General features: G+C 35.6%; 1 protein-coding gene across 2 annotated transcripts in view; it reads left to right on the forward strand.

Moving 5' to 3' along the window:
* Nucleotides 1-4,081, forward strand: part of LOC150096154 (cystatin-B-like) — a 35,639-nt gene extending 31,558 nt beyond the window's left edge. Inside the window, exon 3 of one of the 2 annotated variants that reach the window (XM_090409666.1) lies at nt 898-3,825. In XM_090409666.1, the coding sequence (XP_090265792.1) occupies nt 898-975 (78 nt within the window). In that variant the 3' untranslated portion in view covers nt 976-3,825. The other variant, XM_090409665.1, reaches the window with a different exon arrangement.
* The last annotated feature ends 7,546 nt before the right edge of the window (nt 4,082-11,627 follow it).

Raw genomic sequence — 11,627 nt, forward strand, 5'->3', positions numbered from 1 at the left:
TGGGGGGGGGGGGGGGGGTTGAGTGTATGTGCAGATACCAATGAGGCAAGTGAGTGCAAGAATGAAAAAAACAATGCCTTAGCTACTGTTTGTAACAAACTAGAGTGGAATGGTTAATATGAAGCGTAACTTGTGCCTGGGGCACACAAGTTATGCTTCATATTAACCATTCCACTCTAGCTGACAGAAGAAGCTGTGTGGGAAAGAATGTGAGGGATATAGTATTTTCAGAGCAGATAGAGCGAAAAGTATTGTTGATGACAGTTGATGAACTGAAGCCAAAAAAGTAAGAACTCTGCTGGAGACCATCTGGTGTGAGATAGAAGCCAACACACAAAACATACAGTACATTGCTATAGACTAGAAGAGAGGATGATGTGGCTGGTATTGCATTATCAAATAAGTTCAATAAGTGGAGAACAAGTAGTTATTACAGGGGACTTCAGCTATGGGAACATAGATTGGAAGGAAGGAGGAAAACACACAGGTGGAAGGAAATTGAATTTATGCAACTACTTAGGGATAATTACCTCAGGCAGCCTGTGAGATAGAAGGTAGCAATCTTATGTAAATTCCTGATTATTTAAAATTTTTATTTATTTTTTTAATTGGGAATTTACTGACTGTCTACTGTCTTACTTATAATTTTAAATATTAATTCTTTGATTGCATTTTATTTGGAGTTCTATTGATAGCATACTGAAGATGCGTATGATACTTAGGCAAAAATTTTACATGTATTAAATGTATTACGTATATTAAATTTACATGTATTAAATGTATTACGTATATTAAATTTACATGTGTTTCACATAAGTTTGAGTTTCCATTTTTAATTTCTAAACATGTATTCTTTTTTAATTATCTAAGATAATAGCATTTACTTTCTATTCCCAGATTGTTGGCAGTTGCAAAGTCCTGCATATTGAAGTATGCAATGATGTTAATATCAAGAAAATATTGAATTGTAGATAAAGTGACAGCTGTGGGAGGTTAATTATTAGAAGTACAGAACAACCTGTGCTGCCATTTTTGCTTAGAAATTGCTGCATGAGAATGCTTATGATGAAGAAACTAATCTCTGGTGCTGCAAACATCTGAATAGAAATGTTGATTCTTAGTTTGAATTTTGGAAAAATGAATTCATAATGCATCATCAGCCATTATTGATCCACTGCTGGATGAAGGCTTTTCCAAGATTACTCCAACACTCTCTGTCCATGGCTTTCCTTTTCCATGTCACTCCTGCAAATCCGATGATATCGTCAATCCACTGTGAATTAGGTTGGCGTTGTGGTTGTTTTTCCTCTCGTGGAATCCAGTCCAGTACTTCTTTTGTCCATCGCTGATCGTGTCTTCAGGCAATATGCCCAGCCCATTGCCACTTCAGATGTTTCACTTTTCCTATGATGTCAGAAATTTTGGTTTGATTTCTTATCCATGTATTCCTTTTGTGATACCAAGCATACTTCTTTCCATACTAAATTGTGTTGTTCTTAATTTTTGAATTTCCTTTGCATTGTATCCATGTTTCACAGCCATATGTCAGTATAGGAAGAATACACTGGTTATAAACCTTTCTCTTCAGGCATAATGGCAGTTGGCTTTTGAATATTGAATGTAATTTTCCAAATGCTTTCCACCCAAGCATTGCACGCCTTTTAATTTCATCCATGATATTTTGTTCCATCGATAGCTGTTGTCCTAAGTATATGTAATGATCTACTTGCTTAATTTCCTCATTATTGATTTTTGTTATTTCTGGTTGGACATAACTAGGGTCTTCTTTAGGCCTGCTAGCAATTTGAAGCTTATGGATACGAGTCTGTAATTCATGTGCAGTTGAAGTAAAGATAACTGTCATCTGCAAAGCATAAATGTCTTAAATATCTTCCATTTATCTTCAGACCTTTCCCTTCCCAATCAAGAAGTTTGAATATTTCTTCTTGGCATGCTGTGAATAATTTTGGAGATATTGTGTCACCCTGTCTTATCTTTCTGTATTCCCACAGTAGAGATGTTTCCATCGAAATGAATTGCTGCTGTGGTATTGGTGTATGCTGATTTGATGGTTCTGATGTAGGGCTTCTTGTTGGTTTCGTAATGCTTTAAGTATTGCACGAGTTTTAAGTGAATCAAAGGCTTTCTCATAGTCAATAAAACCAAGACATAGTGGTAATTGATATTCATTACACCGTTCAATAATCTGCTGTACAATTTGAATATAGTCCATTGTACTAAAGCCCCTTTGAAAGCCTGTTCATTTGGTTGTGCTAGGTTCAGAGTTGCACAAAGTCTATTAGCTAAAACTTTTGTAAACACTTTGTAGACCACTGATAGGTCAGATCAGATCATCAAGTCTTCTATCTCACCTTTTTTATGTATCAGAATTAGGGTAGCCTTCTTCCATGTTGTTGGTACATCATTTTTCTTCGGGCATAAAGTAAATAGTTTTGCTAAGAGTTAGTAGATTATTTCTCCAACTGTTTTTAGAAGTTTCATAATGTGTATGAATATCAAAAAAAATTGAGCTTGTAGCTCAGAGTTGAACATTTTATTCTCATATAAGTACAGATAATGCAGGCTGTAGTGTCAGGCATGTCAACTCATTTCATTTGTGATGATGACCTCTGAATGTCATGCATACAATGAAGGGATTCTTCTCATTCAGTAAATGAGATATAGATTATGCTGCAGTCTTGCATGTTCCAAATTAATTTTCTCAGCTGATTAAATAAAATAAGTTTTTGTTGATGTCTCCAACATTTGACATCAACAGATGTTGGAAATTGAACAGTGTTTGAATTCTCTTGTTTCCTCTATAAAATAAAAGCAACTTTTAATATATAAGATTTTTTATATTAGTTTTCTTCAGTTTAAAGTAGAACTTGATGTACAGACTATTTTTTTTTTAAACTGTGGAATATTTGCAAAGAACAATGCACATCACATGGCATCACTTTATAACACAAACCAAGAACTTTAAAATAAATGGCAAATGCCCTAGTAGATTCTACTTTACCTACATTTAGCAGTAGCACCTGGTTGTCAGTCTACCAATGTTTCACATACCTCATCATACAACCAATTAATTATATATGTATAAAGTAGAATAAACAGATTTTTGTTAGTGTGGTAGGTCTGCACATCTGCTCACCAACAAGCAGGCTGTGGATTTGAATTCCCGTGGGAATGAATGTTCTGTGCAGTATCTTTAGGTGAGATGAATTTCATCACTTGGTGCCAACTACTACTCTACTTATAAACTTTGGAACATTGAATAAAACAGAACTTTTTCAAGTTCCATGTTTGGTTTCAGGATTATCTACCCCTATGTACTATAGGCTGTCTTTATTTTATTGGTGGGATTCACATTAAAAAAAAAAAGGCATTATATCCTATTTGACAAATCTTCAGTCAGGGTTAAATATCTTTAATATTCACAGTATGCTTAATTTGATACCTTGACATGAGCCTAGGATAACTACTGTTAATCAAAAGTTGATTTTTTTTTCCAGATAAGCATTCATGCCTAACATTGTCTTCAGCTGGTGAATTTTTCACCTCATTTAATGGAAATGATTAAGCTTTCTTGAAGTTAAGAAATACACTGTGGTTTATCAGGTATAAGGTACTTGTTTCAAACAATAACTTCCTGCCAACAAGGCATTTAAAAGTAAGATCATAAAATGTTTGCAAATATGCATTGGAAAACAGAAGAGGGTTAAATGAATGATCCACTTTGGGAGATAATTAAAATGCTATTTCATTATAGTTATCCACACAAAATAAAAAGTATATATCTAAATACAAAAAATTTGAATGTTTTCTGTTCAGGTTCACATTGGTGAAGGAGATCATATACATGTTCGAGCCCATAAATCATTTCAGGGAGATGTTACTCTGTCATCATTCCAAGTAGATAAACATGCAGAAGACGAAATAGCTTATTTTACATAGCATGTGTTATGTTAGCAATGTATACTGATTTTCATCTTGTAAATTTGCAAGTCATGATGTACATTGTATATTAAGTTTCTTTGTGATATCTTTATCCAAGAAATAAATTTTAAGAAATTTTTTGATGTGCTTAAATATGATTTTATACATAAAGAGTGATCTTAATCTGGGTCTTTCATAGTTAATCATGTGTCTATAATTATCTTCTTGAATTCAGTTTGAGAAACTTTCACATTAAATTGGTTTGTATTTGGGATACCTGGTGTGAAGCTTTAATTGTAAATTAATTAAAGCTTGATCCCCTATATTTACAAGATTAACAGTGAATTTGAATTTCTTCCTCAAAATTGACCCTCACTATGACAGCGAGGGTCAAAAATGTGTCTCGGGTCACAAGGTTAAAGTAGCGGATGGAACTCGCAATATGCTTGAAAATTTGTGTGGTGTAACAGCAGGTAGGATTGAAAGAGAGAGTATAAGTGTTGATCGAAAGAATAGTAGGGTTGTAAAGAGGGAGATAGCTTGGTTATGCAGAGTGATACACAGGGCAAAGCTGGAGCGAATGCAAAAATGCCTGGAAGTGGGTCAGCTGATAACAGAAAGAAGTGCAAGAAATAAGGGCTTGACCAAGAGAGAAAGAAAAATCAAGGCGCAAGTCTTGTAAGGCAATTCAATCATAAGAGGTGTGATCGACATAAGATTGACAAAATTGCGCTTTCCGGGTGCAACAATTAATGTTAGTGAGGCTATTAGAGCACAGAAAGATAGGGCAAAAGAGATGATTGTATTGGGTGGAACGAATTATTTGAAAGAAAAGTATGGCATGATGAGAGAGAGAAGATTAAAGAATTACTGGAAGTAGCAAAAGAAAAGAAAGTTAAGATAGTAAGTCTGTTGCTGTATGATAGAGTAGAACTGAGGAGGAAGACCATAATAGTGAATACCGCAATGCATAGGTTGTGCAGGATGAGTGGTGTGGAGTGAGTTTGACAGGCGAAAGGACTTATACAAGAAGGATGGTTTGAATCTGAATGGATTTGGTGTTCAGAAACTGGAAAAATTATTGAATGAAGTGAAAGTGGGTGTGCAAAATCAGGGAAACTAGAGCTTGGGGGGGGGATGAAGTACCACTGGTACTTCGTCACCCACAGAATGGGATAGGTAGTTATAAAGCATCAGGATAGCGGTGGGCCTAAAGGGCTTTTGCACTTGTACACTAATGGAACAAGCAGGAGAAATTTTTGGCATTGGTTAGTTCATACTGCCAAAAGTTATTGACATTAGTGAGACATGGTAATTATTATGTGGGATTTCAACTATTGGAACATAGATTGAAAGGAGGAGAGAACACATGGGAGGAAAGAACTGGAATTTATGCAGCTACTAAGGGTAATTACCTGAGACAGCATGTGATGGAATATACTAGGGGGTTTGAGAGTGCTCGATCTAGTAATTGCATCTGAGAATTTGTCTATAACCAATATGACCATTGCTGCAAATTGGTGAGAGTGACCATATGGTCTTGACCTTGGAGGTGGCTAAATGTGTGGAATTTTCAGTTAAGACAGGGTATATGTGGAATTACAGGGCTGGTAAGTATGACAAGTTTAGGAGATTGCTTAGACTAGTGCCATGGCATATAAAACTGCAAGTTGATGGATGTTGATAGCGCATGAGAAGTGTTTGATGGAGGTAATATCAGACTGCATACATAGAGTTAGAGTAAATCAATCATCATCATCATCAAATTCCTGACATGTACCCTCAAGGGGTGTACAGGATATGATAGCACTACATGAAAAATTTACATCATTACTAACTTTCTATCTACAATTTTCCTCCAAATGAGTCTGTTACTTGTCAAGACTCCAACATTATCAGATCTTATATTTCTATTGTCTAAGGCAGTGGTCTCCAAAGTGTCGTATGCGAGTCGATACGTGGGGGTACGTCAAAAAAGTTTTATACTGATAGAAAAGAAATTAAGTAATTAAAGATAAAGAATATTACTTCCTGGCAAAGAATTTCAATGGATTTTATACCAATTTGCAGAAAATTTAAAGATTGACCACCTTCCGATTATTTTTTTAAGAGCAATTAATTGACATTAGATACAACATAACTTTGAAAAACGAATTTCAACAGAAATCTCTTCACAATTGGTGGCAATTGTGAAGAGAAATTTAGTAAACACAGCAAATGATGCACTCCTACTGTTTGGTTCTACTTATTTATGTGAGGTATCATTTTCTGCAATGACAGGTATTAAAACCATCATCAACAAATTCCTGCCATGTACCCACAAGGGGTGTACAGGATATGATAGTACTACATGAAAAAATTATATCATTACTAACTTCCTATCTACAATTTTCCTCCAAATCAGTCTGTTACTTGTCAAGACTCCAACATTATCAGATCTTATATTTCTATCGTCTAAGGCACTTTGTACCGTATCAATCCACCTATATCTTGGTCTTCCTCTGGGTCGTTTTGCTGCCAACCTGGCAGAGAACACTTGTTTTGCTAATCTTTCTTCGCCCGTTCTGTTTAGGTGACCATACCACCTGAGATTAGCTCTGCTAACGCATTCCTGGATGCCGACAATATCAAGTTCTTTCCTAATATCCTCGTTTTTAATATGATATTGCCACTGATGCCATCTGTTCACACCTTTAATCTTTCTCAGGACTCTCATATCTGCGGTCTCTAGTCTTTGGTCAAGTGTTTTACTTCTGACCCAGCTCTCAGATCCATAAGTCAAAACTGGTTTGAACACTGTCTTGTATACAGCTAATTTAGTGTTCCGACTAATTTCTCTCTTATTCCATATGAATTTATTCAATTGACTTCTCACCATACTAGCTTTGCTGATTCTGTTGTCTATTTCTATATTTAATTTACCATCCTCAGTAAAAATCGTGCCTAAGTAGCTGAAATGTTTTACTTGTTCCACAGGTTCTCCATTCACAACACAGTTGACATTTTCAATGATTCTGCCTATTTTCATTGTCTTTGTCTTTTTATTGCTGACCTTCATACCATATCTATTATCTATTACAACTATTCAATTTAGTCAGAGAATCTTGCAGACTTGTAGCAGATTTATTTAGAAGTATAACATCATCCGCATAAAGCAAAGAGATGACATTAACATCTCCAATTTTGATATCATGTTTAATACCACTTTCCTTCATAATGTGATCCATATAGATAATGAATAACAGAGGGGATAATGTACATCCTTGTCTCACACCAGATTTAACATTAAACCATCTTCCTGTACTTCCTTCAATTCTAACTGCTGACTTACAACTCAAATAAAGACTGCGTATTGCTTGATATAATGCCCCATTGATACCATATAACTGCAGCGTATTGAATAGCTTCTCTCTTGGCACCTTGTCATATGCTTTTTCCAAATTGACAAAACTTAAATACAGATCTTTGTTATATTCCCATGCTTTCTCGACTATTTGTCGTAAAGTGAAGATCTGATCCTGACAGCCTCTGTTTGGCCTGAATCCAGCTTGTTCTTCACCAAGCTTTTCTTCCACAATTCTTTTCAACCGTTTCTCAAGTATACTTGCATAGATCTTGCCAGGAACACTCAGTAGGGAAATACCTCTAATTCTCACATTCAGTTTTATTTCCCTTTTTATATATGGGTACTATGAGAGCTCTACTCCAATCATCGGGAATTCGTCCCTCTGTCCAGGCTTTCTGAACTATGAGGTATCATTTTTCTGCAATGACAGGTATTAAAACCATCATCAACAAATTCCTGCCATGTACCCACAAGGGGTGTATAGGATATGATAGTACTACATGAAAAAATTATATCATTGCAGCTACTGTAAGACTCTTATACCACCATACTTCAGCATTTCTGGTCAAATATCATCTACTCCAGCTGCCTTTTTCTACTTCAAGTATGGATATGTATTCCTGACTGCATGCCTGGTCAGTGTTTTTTACCACTGTGCTGTCATCACTGCTTGTTTCATTTAGCAGTTTTTCAAAGTAATTACTCCATACTTCAAGGATATCTTTTTCTCCAGTTTTCATGTCACCTTTATCATCTCTAACTCCTTTTACAGCACTCTTTCCTCCATTCCTAAGCTTCAACAACCTCCAGAATATTTTGCCACCTTCTTGATATTTATTTTCTATATTCTTGCCAAAGTCCTCCCATGACTTTTGTTTAGCTAGTTTTACACAGTGTTTAGCATTCTTGCATTTGTCTCTATATTCTCTGAGAGCACAAGCTTACTTATTTGACAGGAACTTTTGATATGCTTTCTTCTTTTCCTTCACTGCCTCTTTAACTTCCTGTGTCTACCAGGGAGTTCTGATTTTTTTATCCTTGCCGACAACCTCACTTCGCTGAATCAGTCGGGGTTTTCTTCAAGGCTTGCCACTGAATCTCCAAGGTTTGGTTCCTGTTCTCAAATTCTTTCATTTTTTCTTCAATAATCTTTGTGTATTTTAGTCTACAGTTCACATCTGAGAGCTGCTCAACTTTTATTCGCTTTAAAACTTTCTTACATGTTATTCTCTTCAATATGAAATTCAATTTTATCCTGTTCAAGACGACTAAAGTGATCACTTCCAATTTCAAATCCTCTGACTTTTCTTATTCCTAGCCTCTTCTCTCCATGTGAATTTGTGCACATTTTTGTGTTGGAACATTATGTTAGTAATAACCAGTCCATGTCCTGAGCAAAAATCCAACAGATATTTGCCATTATTATAAGCATTGCTCTTTTCTCCAAATTTTCCCAAAATATTTTTGTATGTCTCACAATCATTTCCTACTCTATTTAGATCCCCAACAAGGACCAATCTTTCCTTTTTCATCGTGTCAGTTGCTTTTTCTAAAGCCTCAAAAAATTCCTCCACTTCTACCTTAGTAGAACCTTCTGTAGGACCATAGGCACAAATAAGTCTCATTGTCCAGTTCTCCCATTCTCATATTTGCCCACATTACTCTACTTGAGACTGACTGCCATTCAAGAAGATTAGCCTCGTATTTTGTGTTGAATACTATGGCTACGCCTTCTTTTCCTTGATTGTCATTGCCTGAATATAACATTTTGTATTTATTGCTCAGAAAGGCAAAAGTATGAAATGAGGTTAGCAATGCAGGCTAAAGATAATTCCGAAGTTTTTTCGACATGCTGCAAGTAAAAGAATGTATATAGCAGAATTTTAATGAATGGCAATGGTAGGGAGGTAACCGAATCAGTTGAAATAGTAGATTTACTAAGTGAACACTTTGAGAGTATATCATCCAAGTGGTGATATTGCAGGAACGAGAGAGGCAAAGGCTTATATGGTAATTGAGGTAAATGAAAAATGGAGGTGCAGAGCATATTACAGAACCTTAACGTGAACATCTATGGGATTGGATAGTATACCAGCTCAAGTTTTACGTGAAGCTGTGAGGGAACTGTCAGTTCCCTTGCCCATATTGTTTAATCTAAGTCTCAGCAGGGATAAAATAGTAACATTGCATAAAAGAGGCTCCAAGACTGATGTAGCAAATTACTGAGCAATCAGGAGTTGTCAAAGTATCGGAGAAGTTGGCCAAGAGCAAAATATAGGAATGGATACTATATGGGGGCAGCATGGGTTTGTGGAAGGGTAGGGCATGCCTTGCTCATGCTTTATAATACAATGACAGCTGAGTTGAATAAAGGTAATGGGTTTACAGTGATACTGAGGGACTTTGCAAAAGCCTTTGATAGGATATCACATGGAATTCTAATCAGTAAACTGCAGCACATGGATAGGAGGTGGTTGATGGAGAGATATCAGAGTAGTTTAGTAGTAGTCCAAAAGAAGGCCTGTGACTAGTGGCATTGCCACAGGCTTCTGTACTCAGACTGCTACTGTTTAACTTGTACATTAACGATATAGGAAAGGATTTGAGAGGAACTGTTCAGTTATTTGCCGATAATGCAAAGTTGGGTAGAACAATAGCTAATAGAGATGACATCAGGATGATTTGGATAGATCAGACTGGGCAAAGGAGAATGGATGTCAGTTTAATGTGACAAAGTGTAAGGTTATGCATTTTGGAGTGAAAAGATTACTTTAAAAGAGTGGAACTGTACTCCAGGAAATTGATGAAGCCAGAGACTTTGGGAATGTTAATGGATGGGCAGGTAGTTTTTTTTTTTGGGGGGGGGGGGGGGGGGACATAACAAAAGTGGCTAAAGCAGCTAATAAGATTGCTTGGTTACTGAAAAATACTTTGATGAGCAGAGACAAGCAGGTTATTGTTCCTCTTTATTGAGCCTTGATAAAACTCCATCTTGACTACTACTGCATGCAGATCTGGATATCAGGGTTTCTTAGTGATGAGGAGAGTGGCTACCATTTTTGTCACTCTCCAGAGGAATGAACCTTACAAGAACAGGTTGAAGATTTGTGATTTACAGAAACTGGTTGATTGACAGACAGAAAAGGGGTGATATGATTGAAACATAAAATTACTTGGAGTTTTTACAAGATTAATTCAGAAGAAATTTTTCAATGCAGGTCTGCTGGTGGTAGAACTATGGAAACTGAGTAAGTGTTAGAACCTGGTTTTTTGCTTGGAGAGTAATGAATGAGTGGAATAAGCTGGCAGAGTGTTATAGGTGCCATGACTGTGAATGAGTTAAAAGCAAAGTATGATAGATACTGCACAAATGTTGGATAGTTCTTGACATGATGTTCAGGGCCTCCCTAAGTCCAAGAACTCTTTGGAGTAGTCCATAATGATGAAAATAATAAATTCAGTTTTTTTTCATATAGCAATACTGTCATTCTTAGTTATCTAAACTGCTTGTTCTAGTGGTTATAGATTAATAAGTTCAGTAATCTGAACTTTGTTTCTCAATATATTAACTCAAAGCAAAACTAAGTGGTGATAGTTATTTTTATAAAAATAACTGAAAATAAGGTTACATTTTTAAATTTGAAACAGTCCAGTGTTAAGAGCTTTGTGACATGGGTTGTTATTGTAATTTTTAAATTAAATATTAACCTCTATTACACAAGAGGTTGCAAAAATTGTAGCACAATTTGGCCTGCGCAGGTATGATCGGATTAGAAATTTCCAAATATGTGATATAAGCCTTGATTCCTTTTTCAGGCTGCTATGTGAACAAATAATCTCTTGATATGTATGCATATACTTAAATGTTGATTTGCTTGTACATGAAGATTCTTTGCTTTTTATAGATTGAGAGTAATCAAACTTAGTTTTGCTTTGCCTGACTGGAAAACAAAGATGATAAAATTAGTACTTGATGTACTTTACCAATTTTTTCTTCAAAAGTTCTTATAAAGGTTCATTTCCTAGACAGGAAATGTTTTGTGAGACTAAGATCTGATTAAGAATATCTTGCAAAGCATGTATATTTTCATTAAAAATATCCATATGATCCTTCGGCTTATGCACAGTATGGCTGTTGTGTGTAATACAATGGAAAGAGGATTTGATTTAGATTACTGAAAATATTACTGGTCTAGTTGGCCTTATTAATCAAAGAATAGCTTACTATAATAAAATTGGTATTGTTAATATTAAAATGTTTTCTCTTTTGTAATATGTTACATGTCATTGAAATTACAATGCTTGACATGAATTTTTTTTTCAACCACAGACTAATCCA

This window comes from Typopeltis vanoorti, chromosome 19, assembly GCF_054136105.1.
Source record: "Typopeltis vanoorti isolate ZY-2024b chromosome 19, IOZ_Tvanoo_1.0, whole genome shotgun sequence".
Taxonomy (NCBI): Eukaryota; Metazoa; Arthropoda; class Arachnida; order Uropygi; family Thelyphonidae; genus Typopeltis; species Typopeltis vanoorti.